This window comes from Coregonus lavaretus (assembly GCF_964263955.1).
Source record: "Coregonus lavaretus genome assembly, chromosome: 33".
Classification (NCBI taxonomy): Eukaryota; Metazoa; Chordata; class Actinopteri; order Salmoniformes; family Salmonidae; genus Coregonus; species Coregonus lavaretus.
This window is the reverse complement of record NC_140020.1, coordinates 35261895-35282663: the sequence shown is the minus strand read 5'-3', so window position 1 is coordinate 35282663 and position 20769 is coordinate 35261895. Positions and strand designations below refer to the sequence as shown.

The window sequence follows — 20769 nt, the reverse complement described above, 5'->3', positions numbered from 1 at the left end:
TTATGTTCAACCATAGAATGTGTCAGATCAGATCATGTTTCATCTTTTTTTATATAGTTAATAGCAAATCTATCAGCTTGGTACTGTAGATTATCATTGCTGAGGAAATGTGTTCGGCATGCAGCCTCTATGCTTGTTACATGTGTTGTGACCACATAGGATTTTTTTGCATTTTTGCATTATAATTTCTGAAAATGTCCATAATATAACTGCATTAATAGTGGAATGATGGTGTTTCACAGTATTACTTACCCACAGTGTTGTGATTGGCTGTGATACTCGCCTATTGATTCCTCCTGCCGGAGTGGCATCTGTTGTCAAAATGGGAAAGCTGTTTTGACTTTGTGTCTGTGTTATCTAGTAGAAATCGCTCTGTAATTTCCTGGTTGCTATAATTCTACACTGTTTGCTCAATTTCATTTTATGTGAGAAAACAAGCACTGAATAGTGAAGGGAATCAATGTACCATCTAAATTGGTGTGAAATATATATATTTTTAAACAAAATATATTGATTTTACAGCTGTTTGAAGCTGGTGGACCAAAGCCGAAAGTCTCCGCCATGTTACGGGGAAATGGGGAGGGGGGAGATTTGTTTTGAATGCAGCCTAGTGCTGTTGCAATTCACCTAGCTTTCACATAGGGGAGAAATTCTGAGAAATTCTAGGAGAAGCATCTTCTTTTATAGATATGATAGGCTCTTGTGAGATGTAAAAGCACTTAGACAAACTCATGTGCAATTATGTTCCTTACTTTTCCTTTCCAATCAACCCTGAGGATGTCTCCTATGGGCGCTAAGTGTGTGCCAGGGGAATACTTGATTAGTTATCTCACACACACGTACGCACGCACGTACACACACACACACACACTCACACACACGTACACACACACACATACACACACATACAGTATGCTATGTATGCAAAAACATCACACACACACATATGATAGTGCAGATGGGTCTATGGCACAACACATGAAATCAATTACCTCCCACCTACTGGCAATATGATAACGCCACTAGCTGTCATGACTAGATATGCATGTGTGAATCTGTTGTGTGTGTGTGAACAAGTGTGTATGCATGAATGAGCGATTGCGTTTTGGTATGTAAGTATATTGGTGTGCGCGAGAGTTCTCATGCTTTGTGATTGTGTGTTTGTGTGTGTATGTGATGCATGTCAAGCAGCCTGACTCATCTCCTGAACTCCATGAATATATTCATGGTACTGCAGAGCAGTGGAGCAGAGACAGGCACCAGCTCTACTCAGGTATATGTGTGTGTGTGCTTGTGTGTGTGTGTGTGTGTGTACAGTCTGACAGTATGCACTGCTTCTCACTATTGCCTTTCAGCCAGAAAGATACTGAGAGACAGACTGAGGGAGAAAAACACATAGAGAAAGAGAAGGAGAGAAGGGGAGGAGGGGGATTGGGTTTGGGGAAAAAGGAGAGGGAGGAGAATCCGAAAGATGGACACAGGAAGAGAGAGAGAGGAGGAAAGGGAGAGGGAGAGCTGTGTGTACAGCTGTGTGCATGTGTGAGAGGTGTGTGTATGGGTGCGTGCATGTGTGTGTCCAGTCCACAGAACCAGATGATGATGTGTTCTTGAGTTGTGTGTCATACGTCATTGGGGACTAGTCAGGGAAAGACAGGGATGAGCAGAGCCTATGGGACAGGATTGCTTTAGGGGCTCTTATACCCATCTCTGTAGCCAACAGAGCAGAACTCGGGGACAAATCACGTGAACAAATGTCAAGTGAAGAAGATGTTATTTGTTTCTGACATTTTTCACACATGGTTTCCCAACATTTCACATGTGATATTCTACATTTCACGTGTGCTTTTATAACCGGCGGGATTAGAACCTGGGTCTCCCATGGGAGCAGCCAATGTCTTGAACATTAGACCAAGAGGAATAACACTGGGTTTCTCTTCCAACTAAATGTATTATCAATTTCTCTCAATCTCAGCATATTGACTGTTCAATTCAAAATAGGGCTGTCAAACGTTTAAATATTTAATCGAGTGAATCGCAGGATTTGCTGTGATTAATCACGATTAATCACAAATTCAGAATTTGCTCAAATTGAGCTGTTATTTTAGATTTTTATATAGAAAGTGTTACAATAATATTTTCGTCTGATTTTGTCCAAAGTAATGGTTAGCAAAATCTGGTAAATTGACAAAGCATAGTTTCTTTAACCTCAATGTCAACTGTCGTTTTTAGCTGTATAGATTATGTAAAAGTATTTGCTTACATTCATTCCAATAGCAAACACATTCACTCATTTTCAAATACATTAAAATCCATTTTAGGCATGTGTATTAAATGTAACAAAAACCAATAGACAGCTAACAATAACAGAATCCATAAATAGCTAGCTAAGACGAAATGCAAGGCTAGCTATCGCCTATCACTAAGATAGCTAGCGGTTAACAATTAAATACAAATGTCATAAAAAGTAACTTTCTAAAATACATATCATGAGCGTGGTTCATATGCACATATGTAAATACACTCAATATGAGTCCTCGTTTGTAAAAAATAAAAAAAAATAAAAAAAAGCCATCTTGTTCTCATTGACTTGCATACAAAAGTGAGCTAGCTACCTAGCTACTTGGATTGGCTACACTCAGCTAACTCTACAATTACGCTAGTCTTCTTCCTCCCTCCCCCTCTTCATTTCTCTCCTCTTTTTTCTCCCTCCTTCCCTGAGAGAGTGTGGTTCTGGTCAGAAGTGCTTGGTTCAGGTATATCAGACCTGGTTGGATGACCGGTTCGACCTACGTTGGTCCTGTTTTATTCATGCACCATTAGGAGGACTTGAGAAGGGCTTGTTATAAAGATAGTGCTGATTCCAGGTCAAAATAACTAGTAGGGTTAGATGACCATTGGGTTATAGGTAAAATCTAATGAAATTGTATTTGTCACATGCGCCGAATACAACGGGTGAAACTTTGCAGAGTTAAAAAAGGAATACAATACACAAGAATGGAGCTATATACAGGGAGTACCAGTACCAGATCAATGTGCAGGGGTATGAGGTACATGAAGGCAGGATAAAGTGACTAGGCATCAGGATAGTAAAATAAAGAAGTAGCAGCAGCATATGATGAGTGTAAAAGTGTGTGTGTGTATGTGTGTTTGTGTTGTGTTGGTATGTGTGTGCATGTGTGTGTATGTGGGTTTGTGTTGTCGGTATGCGTGTCTGTGTTATGTGTGCGTGTGTGTATGTAGTATATGTGAATGCGTGTGGGTTTTGTGTGAGAGTGTCAGTGCAGTGTGTGTGAATATGTATATAGTAGTGTGTAGTCTTGTGATTGTGTATAGAGTCAGTGCAAGATAGGTTCAGTGCAGATAGTCCGGGTAAACATTGATTAACTATTTAGCGGTCATAAGTATTTAGGAGTCTTATGGCTTGGGGGTAGAAGCTGACTCAGGTAGAGACTGATGTAGCTTTCAAAGGCTTTTGACCATTCATTAAACTTCACCTAGATGGATGGATGGATGGATGGATGGATGGATGGATGGATGGATGGATGGATGGATGGATGGATGGATGGATGGATGGATGGATGGATGGATTGATTGATGGTTGAAGGACAAGTGGAAGTATTGGACAAATTGATGAAAGAATGAAGATGAAACGGAGAGTAGGGAAGGAAGGGTAACGTGTTCTGGTCCAGTCCTCTTCTCTCGTATCAGTCCGGTAATTAGGTGCCCAATAGAGTTTTAAACACCTCCACCGTCACCTTGGTCTCAGCTCAGTATTATTAAGCTCACTGTAGAAAACAAGTCTTAAACTGCACAGTTTCTGTGTTGTAAAATGCAAATAGGATATCACCAGCAATACCTTTCTCTTTTCTCTCTCTTTGTCTAATGCTACTACTTTTACTACCTCTCTGTGTCTCTATTTCCCTGTGTCTCTTAACTCCTACATAAACTCTCTCTTTTCTCTCCCTGTCTTCCAGGATCACGTTCGTCCACCTGCCCTTCCAGAGTAAATGGCTGTACATCGGCACAGAGAAAGGAAACATCCACATCGTCAACGTGGAGTCCTTCACACTCTCAGGCTACGTCATTATGTGGAACAAAGCCATCGAACTGTGAGTGTCAACACCATCCACTTCGCCTCGTCACACTGTCACAAGGGCTTGTGGTGGAATGGACATAGCTATCAAAGAGCCTCTTAGTCACCTCTAGGCTTCATACACACCTGGTGGCTTCAGTAACTGCAGGTGTGAAGGAGAAAGGATGTGAATCACTATCTGACTCTTATTTAGGAGGCCTCTTCAGCATGGGGTTAAAGTATTTGTAAGATACTGTGCTATTTCATGGGTTTTTGTTTTGCTGTTGACATCCTCCATTTTGTTTCTGCTCTAGAGCTTGCATAATTCACTCTTGAGTTTTGTAGCATTTTCTCAATCCTGTCTCTTCCTGTCTCATAGTGAGGGGCGGAACAGATGTCTGTTAAGATCAGTGTTGGGCATGTACAGACATCCTGTCTCAACAGTGCTGAGAGGAAAGGGAGGAGGAGAGGAGAGGAGAGGGGGAGATGAGAGGGAGCGACAAAGACAGAAGGGGAATAGAGGATAAATCAAATCAAATCAAATTGTATTTGTCACATGCGCTGAATACAACAGGTGTAGACCTTACAGTGAAATGCTTACAAGCCCTTAACCAATAATGCAGTTTTAAGAAAGAATACCTACAAAAATAAGAATGAAAGGTAACAAATAATTAAAGAGCAGCAGTAAAATAACAATTGCAGGGGGTACTGTTACTGAGTCAAGGTGCGGGGGTACCGGTTAGTTGAGGTAATTGAGGTAATATGTACATGTAGGTAGAGTTATTAAAGTGACTATGCATAGATAATAAACAGAGAGTAGCAGCAGCGTAAAAGTGGAGGGGGGGGGGGGGGGGGAGGGCAATGCAAATAGTCTGGGTAGACATTTGATTAGATGTTCAGGAGTCTTATGGCTTGGGGGTAGAAGCTTTTAGAAGCCTCTTGGACCTAGACTTGGCGCTGTGCTGTAGTCTTTGACAATTTTTAGGGCCTTCCTCTGACACCGCCTGGTATAGAGGTCCTGGATGGCAGGAAGCTTTGCCCCAGTGATGTACTGGACCTTGCGGTCGGAGGCTGAGCAGTTGCCATACCAGTCAGTGATGCAACCAGTCAGAATGCTCTCGATGGTGCAGCTGTATAACCTTTTGAGGATCTGAGGACCCATGCCAAATCCTTTCAGTCTCCTTAGGGGGAATAGTTTTGTCGTGCCCTCTTCACAACTGTCTTGGTGTGCTTGGACCATATTCGTTTGTTCTTGAAGCTCTCAACCTGCTCCACTACAACCTGTCGTTGTCCTGGCACCACACGGCCAGGTCTCTGACCTCCTCCCTATAGGCTGTCTCGTCGTTGTCAGTGATCAGGCCTACCACTGTTGTGTCATCTGCAAACTTAATGATGGTGTTAGAGTTGTACCTGGCCATGCAGTCATGAGGGAACAGGGAGTACAGGAGGGGACTGAGTACGCACCCCTTGAGGGTCCCCCGTGTTGAGGATCAGCGTGGCGGATGTGTTGTTACCTACCCTTACCACCTGGGAACGGCCCGTCAGGAAGTCCAGGATCCAGTTGCAGAGGAAGGTGTTTAGTTCCAGGTTCCTTAGCTTAGTGATGAGCTTTGAGGGCACTATGGTGTTGAACGCTGAGCTGTGGTCAATGAATAGCATTCTCACGTAGGTGTTCCTTTTGTCCAGGTGGAAAAGGGCAGTGTGGAGCGCAATAGAGATTGCATCATCTGTAGATCTGTTGGGGCGGTATGCAAATTGGAGTGGGTCTAGGGTTTCTGGGATAATGATGTTGATGTGAGCCATGACCAGCCTTTCAAAGCACTTCATGGCTACAGACGTGAGTGCTACGGGTCGGTAGTCATTTAGGCAGGTTACCTTAGTGTTCTTGGGCACAGGGACTATGGTGGTCTGCTTGAAACATGTTGGTATTACTGTCTCAGACAGGGAGAGGTTGAAAATGTCAGTGAAGACACTTGCCAGTTGGTCAGCGTGTGCCTGGAGTACACATCCTGGTAATCCGTCTGGCCCTGCGGCCTGTTTAAAGGTCTTACTCACATCGGCTACAGAGAGCGTGATCACACAGTCGTCTGGAACAGCTGATGCTCTCATGCATGTTTCAGTGTTACTTGCCTCAAAGCGAGCATAGAAGTAATTTAGCTTGTCTGGTATGCTCGTGGAGAGAGGAGAGGAGTTGATAAAGGAGGGTGGGGGGATAGGAGAGAAGGAGAGGTGAGAGGATAGACAAGAGGAAGGAAAGAGTGGGTAGAGAAAGGGAAGGCGGTTTGGGGTAGAGGAACAAGAGAGGTGGAGGAGAGGAACGGGTGACAGTATGGGTCTCTGAGGAGTAGTGCCTGACAGTCCTGGAGCTGCCATGGTGTTCCCCGACTAAAGGGACACGTCAACACACTCTTATACATGCTCTACTGAACACAGTGTGTCCTCCTCTCCCCTCCTTATCCTATCCCCTGCTTCTCTCACTTTCACTCTCTCTGTTTCCAAAAAAACTGAACTCAAAATCTCAAACACCTTAACCCATACACGCTTTGAAAAACATGTGTTTGTGTGGGCGTGTGTGTGTGTCTGTGTGAGTGTGTGTACAGTGCCTTCAGAACGTTTTCACACCCCTTGACTTTTTCCACATTTTGTTGTGTTACAAGGTGGGATAAAAATGTACTTCATTGTCCTTTTTTGTCAGCGATCTACACAAAATACTTTGTAATGTCAAAGTGGAAGAAAAATTCTAACATTTGTCAAAACAAATAATGAAAAATGAAACACTAATTTCAATACATGTTAGAATCACGATTACAGCTGTGAGTGTTTCTGGGTAAAATTCTTCAAGCTCTGTCAAGTTGATTTTTGATTATTGCTAAAATAGGCATTTTCAAGTCTTGCCATATATTTTCAAGCCACTGTAAGTCTTTAACTGTAACTAGGCCACTTACGAATATTCAATGTCATCTTGGTAAGCAACTCCAGGTTATTGTCCCGTTGAAAGGTGAATTTGTCTCCAAGTGTCTGTTGGAAAGCAGACTGAACCAGGTTTTCCTCTAAGATATTGCCTGTGCTTAGCTCTAGTCTGTTTCTTTTTATCCCCCCCAAAAAACTCCCTAGTCCTTGACAATGACAAGCATTCCCATAACATGATGCAGCCACCACCATGATTGAAAATATGAAGAGTCGTACTCAGTGGTGTGTTGTGTTGGATTTGCCCCAAACATAAGACTTTGCATTCAGGACATACTGTAAAGTTAATTTAATTGCCACATTTTTTTGCAGTTTTACTTTAATGCCTTATTGCAATCAGGATGCGTGTTTTGGAATATTTGTTATTCTGTACAGGCTTCCTTCTTTTCACTCTATCATTTTGGTTAGTGTTGTGGAGTAACTACAATGTTGTTGATCCATCCTCAGTTTTCTCCTTTTACAGCCATTAAACTCTGTAACTGTTTTGAAGTCAACATTGGCTTCATGGTGAAATCCCTGAGTGGTTTCCTTCCTCTCTGGCAATTGAGTTAGGAAGGATGCCTGTATCTTTGTAGTGACTGAGTGTATTGATACACCATCAAAAGTGTAATTAATAACTTCACCATGCTCAAAGGGATATTCAATGTCTGCTTTTTTTTACCCATCTACCAATAGGTGCCCTTCTTTAAGAGGCATTGGAAAACCTCCCTGGTCTTTGTGATTTAATCTGTGTTTGAAATTCACTGCTCGACTGAGGGACCTTACAGATAACTATGTGTGGGGTATAGACATGAGGTAGTCATTCAAAAATCATGTTAAACACTATTATTGCACACAGATTGAGTCCATGCAATTTATTATGTGACTTGTTAAGCAAATGTTGACTCCTTTTTACTACTTATTTAGGCTTGCCATAACAAAGGGGTTGAATACTTATTGACTCAAGACATTTCATCTTTTCATTTTTAATTAATTAGTAAAAATGTCTAAAAACATAATTCCACTTTGACATTATGCGGTATTGTGTGTAGTAGTGGTGCGTGGATCTAGGGCTGTTACGGTGACCGTATTACCGCCACACTGGCAGTCACGAATCATGACCGCAGTCAAATTCCATGTGACCATTTAGTCATGGTAACTAGGCTTCTCCAAGCTCTGATGCTGCTGATGGTCATTAGTAGCCTTCCAAACTTGCTAACTGCCTGGTACTCATTACTCTATTGTCCCTTTAATCACTCTGACATCAATGTATTCAGCCGAAGGGCACAACGGCCACTGGCCGCAAAAGGCATGGATGTTTTTAGGGGGCATTATGGCCACACTAGGTAGATGACGCCAGGAAATTCGAGGCATTATCAAGTGCTTGTCAAATTGTGAATGAGAGACTGATGATGTGTGTGCAGCCTGTTCAAGAAACAAAGCAGAGCTCATGCCTTCCATGCAACTTTTTTCAAATCAACATTAGAGTCACATCATGCAGCCATAGAATGTATTAAAAATCTAAACATATAGCCCAATGTTTGTATCACATAATTAACTCTAAATTAAGCATATATGAGGACCTGTTTCTTTGTTAACAGCTCAAGACGGAATAGCCGCATGTGCGCACTCCCTCAGAAATCGTTTGAAATCATCCTTTCTATTTTATTCAGCTATGTTCAATTATATTCTTCATACTATGAAATAGTATAAAATAATGTCACGGAATTCTAAGCAAATCTTGTCTGCTAAATGAACTAGTGTAGCCCACAGCCAAATGGCATAGCCAGATCAGGGCCTAACATAAGGAAAACTCAGACTATGCTATTCTGTTCTTCTGAAATAGATTACATTTTCTTCATATCATGTTTTTCTTTAGACCTGTCTAAAATAAATAATGGATTTATTGTGATGGTGTAGGCTATATTAAATGGATTTATTATACTTTTTTAAATGTAGATGTTCCAAAGGTCTGGATCAGTGGCTTGTAGGCTATGCGTGGAAGCCAGGAGATGCTAAATGTGTTTATTTTCATGAAAGGCCAATTACCTTGAGACCGGCTGTTATTTACAGGCCTCTCTCGTCTTTTTAAGTGGGAGAACTTGCACAATTGGTGGCTGACTAAATACTTTTTCCCCCCACTGTACATGTGATAAAGTGAAAATCTCAGGCCCGCACCCAACCCTAACCCGCTAATATAGAAAATGCGCTGTAGGCTACAGTCATAGATGGCGGAACGATTTTTTGACAGGGGGTACAGTATTTTTTTTTGCCTGATTTAGATATGTTTCTGCATATAATTTCTGACATTTTGGTAGGCTATTTGTTAGTCAACTTGTCTATAGTTATATACATGCAGCTTCTCTTCTGTCATTATATGTTGCCCTACAAGACTAAAGAAACCCTTGCTCACCAGAATAGTGTCATAAATCCATAGAATGCGGAGCAAAGACGTTTAGGGACTGGGGAGAAAATGCAATAACAAAAAAAACTGAATGATTTTCTGTGCACCATTTCCAAATGACGTGAGTTTGACCCTGAAATAGAAAGCTCTGAAAATGACCCAACATGTTTATGATAAGATTTCAGTTCGGCTTGGATGCATATTTTATGTGGTTGAAATACTATCAGCTTTTATTATGCTGATAAAGATAGCACCTCTACAGACCAGTGGTGGTCCGTGCCATTTATCATGAGGGAGGATGATAATTGTTTTATTATTATTGTTTCCATTACAGCATATTGAATTACTGTCATTGATATTCCATTCACCCAGCTCAATGTAAAATCGATAGGTTTAGGCTACTACACGATACTCAAATTTTTTGTTTGCTACAACCTAGCCTACAGCATGAATGAAAGTTTACAACGTAGGTGCACAGGTTGAGAGATTTTTTTGTAATCAAGGGGGCAGACAGTGATGCATTCTATACCACCTTGCACACTTTTGCCTGCATCTACCTGATATAGGGTGTAATCATTAGTCCAACAGTTCCAAATGTGAGTTTTTATTGGATAAATTCCAGTATGTTTATCCCCATTCCGTTCAGTTTGCTTCCGTTTAAGAAATGTTTTTCAACAGAATCGGTGGAATGAATGCACCCTTGATCACATGCAAACACAGTTCACTTTCATAGCAGCCACATAAAAACAGCATGATCACTTTGCTCGTTGTATATACAGTACCTTCAGAAAGTTTTCACACCCCTTGACTTTTTCCACATTTTGTTACGTTACAGCCTTATTCTAAAATGGATTAAATAAATAAAAATCCCCAAGAACACAATGGCCTCCATCATTCTTAAATGGAAGAAGTTTGGAAACACCAAGACTCTTCCTAGAGCTGGCCGCCCGGCCAAACTGAGTAATCGGGGAAGAAGGGCCTTGGTCAGGGAGGTGACCAAGAACCCGATGGTCACTCTGACAGAGCTCTAGAGTTCCTCTGTGGAGATGGGAGAACTTTCCAGAAGGACAACCATCTCTGCAGCACTCCACCAATCAGGCCTTTATGGTAGAGTGGCCAGACGGAAGCCACTCCTCAGTAAAAGGCACATCACAGCCCGCTTGGAGTTTGCCAGAAGGCACCTAAAGACTCTCAGACCATGAGAAACAAGATTATCTGGTCTGATGAAAACAAGATTGAACTCTTTGGCCTGAATGCCAAGCTTCACGTCTGGAGGAAACCTGGCACCATCCCTACGGTGAATCATGGTGGTGGCAGCATCATGCTGTGGGCATATTTTTCAGAGGCAGGGACTGGGAGACTAGTCAGGATCGAGGGAAAAATGATCGGAGCAAAGTACAGAGAGATCCTTGATGAAAACCTGCTTCAGAGCGCTCAGGACCTCAGACTGGGGTGAAGGTTCACCTTCCAACATTACAATGACCCTAAACACACAGCCAAGACAAAACAGGAGTGGCTTCGGGACAAGTCTCTGAATGTCCTTGAGTGGCCCAGCCAGAGCCCGGACTTGAACCTGATCGAACATCTCTGGAGAGACCTGAGAATAGCTGTGCAGCAACTCTCCCCATCCAACCTGACAGAGCTTGAGAGGATCTGCAGAGAATAATGGGAGAAACTCCCCAAATTCAGGTGTGCCAAGCTTGTAGCGTCATACCCAAGAAGACTCGATGCTGTAATCGCTGCCAAAGGTGCTTCAACAAAGTACTGAGTAAAGGGTCTGAAAACGTATGTAAATGTAATATTTCAGTTTTATATTTTTAATAAATTTGCTAAAATGTCTAATAACTTGTTTTTGCTTCATCATTATGGGGTATTGTGTGTAGATTGATGAGGATTTTTTAATTTTTTAATCAATTTTAGAATAAGGCTGTAACGTAAAAATGTGGAAAAAGCTATCTCTCTCTCTCTCGCTCTTTCTCTCTCTTGCATCTCCTTAATTCTGGAATAAATAAATTTGTTCAACACTTTTCAACTAATGTCTTTCTCTCCCTTTGAGTCAACCACTCACCACATTTAATTTACTGCAGTGCTAGCTAGCAGTAGCTTATGCTTTCAGTACTAGATTCATTCTCTCTCTTTTGATTGGGTAGACAACATGCCAGTTCATGCTGTAAGAGCTCTGATAGGTTGGAGCACGTCCTCCGGAAGTTGTCAAAATTACAGTCTATGGAAGAGGGTGAGAACCATGAGCCTCCTATGTTTTGTTTTGAAGTCAATATACCCAGCGGAGGACAGTATCTAGCTGTCCTCCGGCTACACCATGGTGCTACCCTACAGAGTGCATCTGAGGCTACCGTAGACCTTCATTGCAAAACAGTGTGGTTTAATCAATTATTTGGTGACATGTTGATATATTTAGTATAGTTTTATCTAAATAGGATAACTTTTTTAATGTTTCACTATTTTTATTTTTATGAAATTTGCTGAGGAGGATCGTCCTCCCCTTCCTCTTCTGAGGAGCCTCCACTGCTAAAGACGGTATCTAACTGAGCATTCGCATTCTCTCAAGATGTTGAAATAAATAAATAATTTTTCTCCACTCCAGTTCCCGGGTCCAAATTTTGCCTACATTTAGTGTATAATTTTACTGCAAGAAATGCTTAATTCGGCAGGAGTTAATATTAAGGCTATGTGTGAGACGTTATAGACCTACCGTCAATGTCCAAATTTCAGTTTCCATTTAACCCATCTGAACAGTAAACAGTAGACTACAGTTCCCTTGACGTGCCATAGGCCTATTTGAAGTCCACGTTTTGTGACTGTCGAATTTGTATAGCGCCTCACAATCCTCAAACATAACATAGCCGGTACTGCTATCATCCTCTTTTACCATTTCACCAAATATGTTCCAAACATTAGTTTGCTGGCCCTCCCTTCTCTTTATTATCAACTCTCCATTTCGCATCTTTTCTGTTATTGAATTAAACTCCGACATTGTCCTTTTTGCCTCCGTGAATTGACATAAACTTTTTCTGCCTGTTCCCAAAAGCATTTGTCGATTGGCGTGTAGGTTATCTCTTTATTCAACCCGCCTGCCACCCACCCGCCCTTCATCCACCCAATATTTAATGACCCTAAACCCGTCCACCCTGCGGATATAACTGTGGGGATTTCGGGTTATGAGTCAACCTGTGCATCACTAGTGTGTAGGCTAGTGACACAAAATCTTAATTTAATCTATTTTAAATTCAGGTTGTAACACAACAAAATGTGGAAAAAGTCAAGGGGTGTGAATACTTTCTGAAGGCACTGTATATGTGGGTGTGTGGCCCATATTCAGTTCTGATGACAACAGTATATCTGCACACAAAGGCTTTTTGATAAGGGAATATCTGAGAGTGCTTCAGATGGCACTTTCTCTCTCCTTCTCTCGCTCCGTCCTCTCTCTCCTTCTCGCTTTCTCTCTCATTTTATTCTGGGCTGCTGGAATGAATGGTAGATACCTCGACTGCCTTTATCTTCTCCTATTGTCCTCTTTTGATGCTGTCATCAGGGAGGGACAGTGGAGTGGGCGGCTGAGGGAACAATGAAAACGGCGCTCTCCATATTGCACCACCTCAGTATTGCACTACATAGAGAAAAATACACAAGATCAGAGCACCCAACATTACAGAGGGGAACCAAACACTGTCAAGCAGATTACTAGGAAATACTGCAGCACTCAATACTAGAGCAGAACACTGCAGTTCAGTTCTGTTCTAGTTTAGTACACCAAGTACTTCTAGGTAACAGTATGGTATACACTGTAGTTGTGTTCTAGATTAGACTAGGCATAGTGAAGAACAGTGCCACCAGTTTACTTGACCAAAGAGTATGTGACATACAGCAGTGGCAATAGTGGGACATTACAAAGCCAGTCATCACCATCCCTGTAGTCATCACATAAACCAGTCATCATAGCCCAGCTCAGTATCCCAGGTCAGAATCAGGTGTGGGTGAGGCTAGTACAGTGTGCCTATTAGCTATCCTCCCTCTCTCTATATATCTGTGTAGAGAGTATAGCAACAATGGCTAGCTAGATTCTGTTCTGTGCTTCAGTGTATGGTAAACATCCCTAGGCCAGGCCAATGCTATTTAAAGACTGCATTTAGTAACCATACCTCTGGCTCTGGGCCTAGCCTGGAACTACACTGTGTGTGTGACTTACTCCCCTCCTCTTGTACCGCCATCACCAAAGGCGAGGAGGCCAGGTCATGTGTGAATGAGAACATGCAATTAAAGTGTGTGTGTGTTATGAGTCATAGTCAGGGATGTGGTCAAGGGAAAACTATAACAGGAGTAAGGGTCCACTATGACACACAGTTCATGTTAACACCAGAGGGTGTTCTCTCTCCCTCTTTCCCCTTCCTCTGCTTTATTCCTGTATTTTGCTGCCTCTCTGTGTCCGTGTGTGTCACAGGAAGTTGGTGGCACCTTAATTGGGTAGGATGGCCTCGTGGGAATGGCTGGAGTGGAATAGGTTGAACGGGATCAAATACATGGTTTCCAAGTGTTTAAAGCCATTCCATTCACTCCGTTCCAGTGATTATTATGAGCCGTCCTCCCCTCAGCAGCCTCCACTGGTGTGTGTGTGTATGAAAATGCATAATTCAGTCATTACTTACCCATTACCCTGCATCGTGAGTGAGTATGTGTGTGTGTGTGAGAGAGTCCCATGCAGTCAGGGTTTTCCGACGTGGCCCTGACACAGAGGGAGCCCAGCCCCAGCTGGCACCAGCAGACTGTCCCTGTCACACAGACAGAACCCCAGAGACAGGACTTCTGATCCCCATCCAGACCTCCCTGGACCTCCCTAGACCCAGATATCTAACCCCCACACCCTCCCCAGTCTCCCCAGGCCCAGGGCTCTGGAAACTTCTCTCCCACATCAGCCCCTACTGTACCATCCAGACCTCCAGGCCTGTAGGGAGTGGTGCTCCAGGGATAGACCCAGCTCTGTGACTTCTCCGGTGGGGAGACAGTGATCTAATCAGCCAATCCTCCAGGGGAACCAGACGGTAGCAAAGCTGACCCACTAGTCCTCACACTCCACTCCACTTCACCACAGAGGTCGGCTGCAATTGGCTGACAATTACAGGCTGCAAGAAAGAATGAAAGCCTTGGGATGAATGTTACCCTCTCTGATGAATGTTACCCGCCTACCATTCGTCTTTCCTCTTCCGCCATCGCTCTTTCTTCCTTTCTTTCTTTCTTTCTTTCTTTCTTTCTTTCTTTCTTTCTTTCTTTCTTTCTTTCTTTCTTTCTTTCTTTCTTTCTTTCTTTCTTTCTTTCTTTCTTTCTTTCTTTCTTTCTTTCTTTCTTTCTTTCTTTCTTTCCACTCCCCCTCTCTGACAAAATCTCTCTCTGACTCCTCTTTTTTGTTAGCGCATTGTGATAACTGCACCTACAATATACCACTTCCCCGAATACACATACTGTAAACAGGTAGTCAAAACATATTGTTTGATGGTGGCATGTTGCTAGGGGTGTTAATGCCATTTTGCCATAGGTCAGGGTGACTGTATTTTCGCCTGTTTCAGTGCTTGGATGCTTGTGTTGCCTGCAGATATACCAGGTGTTCTGAGCTGTGTGTGTGTGTGTGTGTTTGTGTGTCTGTCTGTGTGTGTGTTAGAGTATGTGAGCGGAGCGGAGCTGGAGCGGAGCGTGCCCAATTTGACTGGAGCGCAGAGCGAGATTCTCAAAGGCTGGAGCGTCGGCCTTCTCACCCGTTCCAATTTCGCTCCAGTAGCGCTCACTTCACCGGCTCAGGGCATGCCCGGCCCAGCATGCATTTGTAGCCTACTTGTGTGCTGCTATAGCCCTTTGCTTTAGCTACTGTAATGGAGTTCGCTAAATATTTTCATAAAGAAACTTATAGAACACACAGGTGCTAAATGAGGACCAAGAGCAAGAGAGGGAGTGTGGTGATGTAGGGTACACAACTAAAGAATCATTGTGGAATCTGAAAAGACACGTATCCCGAAAGCATGATGGTGTACTTACTACGTGCACATGCTAAAAGAAAGGAAAGAGGTGGGTAGATAACTAAGTGTGTCATTGTAGCAAAGTGTTTATAAACAAAAAATCAGAGCTCTTAAACGTTTAGTTGTTCTATTATCTAATCCAGGGTTCTTCAACTAGGTTTGGCCTCGTGCCAATTATTTCTGAGCTAATAGTTGGGGAGCCAGAACATATTTAGCATATAATATTAGCACAATTAATTGGCCTACACTACTAATTGAACAACATTTTTAACATATCTGATTAATACATAATACATTCAGTGACAATAACATCATCATTTCGATCTGATTACACTCATAAAATCACCAATGTCTCTATTAAATTATTACTTTTGTCTATTTCTCTGTGTGTTGATTTGTGGGGAAAAACAGGTCTACGTAGCCTACTGTAGGCTACACTACTTTTTTAACGTCAACATTTGTTCAGAACAATTAGCTTGATAGCAAGAGAAAATGTCGCTCTCAAAAAGTATCAAAAGAAAGGTGGATAATGAAAATCGACATTTCAGGGAAGATATGCGTTCAACTTAACATCTTTTCCCAATGCCAAGTCAGTGTGTATTATTTGCAATTAAGATGTCGCTGCTTGCAAATAATTCAATCTCAGACGTCATTATGAATCTAAGCATGGAACTTTCAAAGTGGCCATCCCGTCCCAGACAAAGGCCCAACGCAGAAACATTGAAGCGTTAACTACAAGCTACACACACTGCTTTTTTGGCTGACATATTCTGTCACTTAAACGGGTTGAATCTGCAGTTACAAGGAAGAGGGAAAACAGTTGTGTACATGGTGGAAAAACCATGTACTTTGGACTTGTCATCTGGAAGGCTAGTGCACTTCAGGACACTGAATAAGTTACAGACAGAGGGACCAGGCCACAGCATTGTCACAAAGGTGATGGAAGATTTCATCAAACAGCTGAGGGACAACTTCTCCACCAGATTTGAAACTACAGCATGCCCAAGGATATAATTGCGTTTGTACGTGATCGTCTCACAGTCCGCCCAGGTGGAGAATTATCCTCCCTTGCTAAGAAAACGATACCTTCGCTGAATGAGGCTGCAATTCAAACTGAGCTGATTGAATTCCAGACATCGAGCCAAATCAGGGATGCGCTCAGGAGTGCCGAGTTCTTGTGTGCGTTTTGGGTGGCATTCTCAGTGGAATACAGCACAATAAAGAAACTTGTGTTTTATGTGCTAACAACGTTTAGATCTACTTACACCTGCGAGTCCTCATTTTCCTCTATGAATGCAATATAGACTCATGACAGGAACCGGCTTTCACATAAGTCAGACTGCCTGCGTATTAAAATCACATCCATCTCACCCGACATCCACAAGATCGTGTCCGAGTAAATAACTTAGTGGCCTATATGAGTGTATTTAGTAAATACTAACATTATTGTGAGTTCTTATCCAGGGCTATTTAGGGCTCAAGCTGACAGTATTTTCTGTTTGTTCTGTCGTTACAGGAGCAGGCTATCCCGAGACTCCCGATACAGACATTCAGACACAGACATTGTCATTTTTTCTTTAAATGATTGTTTTATGTAGGATGCTACATTTTTGGCCAGTTGCAATTGTAAGTATATATATATTAGGCCATATATTTTTTTATTGTGAAAGATGCTGTTAAGCCTCATAGCTTACTCCAGTGAGTTAAGTTATTTTATATAGGCCTAGGTTTGGAAGAAATAGACTCCAATTAAGCCCTGTTGTTGTTTGTAAAGTCAAATTAAAATGAAGATTATTGTTGAAATTAAATACTCAACTGTTGTAGTTTTTCTCCATCTGTTGCTGTGCGCCACTTGCATAACAAGTTAGCTATATTTTCAGCACCAGGCTTTTTGCACCTCCCATTGATTGCACAGCAGTTTCAACTTTACGTTTCAGCACCACAAATTGGTCCGCTGCCTGCTTTATTAGTTGACTGTCTCATTTTAAATGTTTAAAATTTTAGTCATTTAGCAGACGCTCTTATCCAGAGCGACATACAGTTAATGAGTGCATACATTTTCATACTGGCCCCCCGTGGGAATCGAACCCACAACCCTGGCATTGCAAACACCATGCTCTACCAACTGAGCTACATGAATGAAGTTAAAATGTAACTTTTGCATTATTTAGGTAGGGTAACGTCTGTCGTGACGTGACTTTAACATCAATCTGAAGACTGATATCTCTAATTAACTAACTATGTTTAATTGTTACCCGATTAAATTAATAATGTAACAATTAACTAATTAGGATTAGAAACCGTGAATGTCATGGATACATTAGAACTAGTAGATATATGGAGGCTTAAATATCCTGATCTAGTGAGATATACATGGCGGAGACTCAATCAAGCTAGTCGTCTTGACTTCTTTCTTATCTCATTCTTGTTGGCACCAAAAGTTTAAAAAGTGTTAATAGGGGACAAAATGCGGTCGTACCATCATATAATTGGCATATACATTACTCTTACTGAATTTCCACGTGGGCGAGGATATTGGAAATTTAATCAAAGCCTATTGGATGATAATTTATTTTTAACTAGGACAAAGGAATTTATAACTGACTTTTTCTGACATAACATAGGTACAGCAAATCCCCTTATTGTATGGAACACCTTTAAATGTGCCTTTAGAGGCCATGCAATTCAGTACTCATCTCGAAAACAAAAACAATTTTGGTCAAAGGAGTTTATACTAACAAAGGAAATAGAAAGTCTAACAGAACAGATATATGGCAATAAAAACTGTAACATAGAGGCTCAGAATAAATTTGATGAAAAACAAAAATAAATGGAGAAACTTATTCAAGAAAGATCAAGTGTAATATATTATAAAAATAAAGCAAACTGGATGGAATATGGGGAAAAATGCACCAAATTATTTTTTAATCTTCAACATAGGAATGCTACCAAAAATAATGTTATGAAACTGGTTACAATTGACGGAGTAACCCATGATTCACCAAATGATATTTTGAAGGAGGAAACAAGGTACTTTAAGCATATGTTTTCGTTTCAGTCGCCTCCATCTCCTCTAACTGAAGCTAATTGTAGAGATTTTTTTCTATTGATAATGTAAAATTAACAGCCAAACAGAAAGACTCATGTGAAGGTGAAATTACAGAGGAGGAACTTCTGGATGCAAATAAAGACTTTAAGTCCGGGAAAACTCCAGGGTTGGATGGCATACCAGTCAAAGTATACCAAACCTTTTTTGATAAACTAAGAGGACCGTTATTAGCATGTTTTAACCACTCCTAAGTAAATGGTAGATTATCTGACATTCAAGAAGAAGGTCTGATCTCATTATTACTGAAACAGAATACAAGTGGAAAATATAAAGATCCAGTCCATTTAAAACATTGGAGGCCCCTTACACTTCAGTGTTGTGATGCAAAAATTCTAGCAAAATGTATAGCGCATAGAATGAAAAAGGTATTGTCGGATATTATTCATTCTAATCAGACATGTTTTTTACATGGAAGATACATTGGAGATAATATAAGGCAAGTATTGGAAACAATAGAACATTATGGAAAATCTGAGAAACCAGGCCTGCTATTCATAGCAGACTTCGAAAAGGCATTTGATAAAGAACGACTGGGGTTTATATATAAATGCCTGGAGCATTTCAATTTTGGTGAATCTCTTATAAAATGGGTCAAAAACATGTATAGTAACCCTAGGTGTAAAATAGTAAATAATGGCTATTTCTCAGAAAGTTTTAAACTGTCAAGAGGAGTGAAACAAGGTTGTCCACTATCGGCATATCTATTTATTGTGGCCATCGAGATGTTAGCTATTAAAATCAGATCCAACAATAATTTCAGGGGATTAGAAATACAGGGCTTAAAAACAAAGGTGTCATTGTACGCTGATGATTCATGTTTTCTTTTAAATCCACAACTAGAATCACTCCAGAGCCTCATAGAGGATCAATATACATTTTCTAACCTCTCTGGATTACAACCAAATTATGACAAATGTACTATATTACGTATTGGATCAATAAAAAATACAATTTTTACATTGCCATGTAGTTTACCAATAAAATGGTCTGATGGTGATGTGGATATACTCGGAAATAAATGATCTCACTTCAATAAATTATAATAGAAAGTTAGCAAAAATAGATAAGATCTTGCTACCATGGAAAGGTGGGTGCCTGTCAATTTGTGGAAAAATCACCCTGATTAACTCTTTAGTATTATCCCAGTTTACCTATTTGCTTATGGTCTTGCCTATGCCTAGCGAACAGTTTTTTAAATTATATGAGAAAAAAATATTCCATTTTATTTGGAACGGCAAGCCAGTCAAAATTAAACGGGCCTATTTATATAATGAATATGAATTCGGAGGACAGAAATTATTAAACATTAAAGCATTAGACCTATCACTAAAGCTTCAGTCATACAAAAGTTATACTTAAATCCGAATTGGTTCTCTAGCAAATTAGTAAGATTGTCTCACCCAATGTTCAAGAATGGCCTTTTTCCCTTTATTCAGATTACAACCACTCACTTTCAGTTATTTGAAAAGGAAATCATCTCCCAGATATCACTATTTCTAAAACAAGCCATATAAAGTTGGTTGCAATTTCAATTTAATCCTCCAGAAACGACAGAACAAATAATGCAACAAATATTGTGTTTAAACTCAAATATACTAATTGACAAAAAACCTTCATTTTTTTGACAAAATGTTTAAAAAATGTATAATCTTTGTAAATTATATCATCGGTAGGACTGGTGGAGTTATGTCGCACATGCAGCTAACAAAAACATATGGAAATGTCTGCTCTACCCAAAATCACAACCAAATAATTGCAGCCTTACCGCAAAAATGGAAGAGGAAAGTGGAAGGAGAAAGTAAGGAACTTGTCTGTCGGCCTTGCATCAAATAACATAATTGGTTAAGGAAAACTGTGATAAATAAAAAAGTATATGAGTTTCATTTCAGGACCAAAGGATTGACAGCCGTCCCATATAGATTGCAAAATAGTTGGGAAGAGATTTTTGACGTACCGATCCCATGGCATAGTGTTTATGAACTGATACGCAAAACGACACCGCATTCAAAACTTAGAATCTTTCAATTTAAATTATTATATAAAATTATTGCTACCAATAGAATGTTATTTATATGGGGGATACAATCTTCCCAGCTCTGCAGATTTTGCTGCGAAGAGAGAATCATTAGATCATTTGTTTTGGTACTGTCCATTTGTAGCTTGTTTTTGGACACAGGTCCAGGAATGGCTAAAGGATTGCAATATTTACCTGGAG

At 40.9% G+C, this 20769-nt stretch overlaps 1 protein-coding gene across 2 annotated transcripts in view; it reads left to right on the top strand.

The window, feature by feature from the left end:
- LOC311108719 (syntaxin-binding protein 5-like) overlaps positions 1-20769 on the top strand; it is a gene marked incomplete at both ends in the record, with an annotated part of 136316 nt that overhangs the window by 59628 nt on the left and 55919 nt on the right. For both annotated transcript variants that reach the window (XM_084151441.1, XM_084151440.1), the window contains one exon: positions 3975-4109. In XM_084151441.1, coding sequence (XP_084007567.1) covers positions 3975-4109 — 135 coding nt within the window. The remainder of the gene's footprint in view (positions 1-3974; positions 4110-20769) is intronic.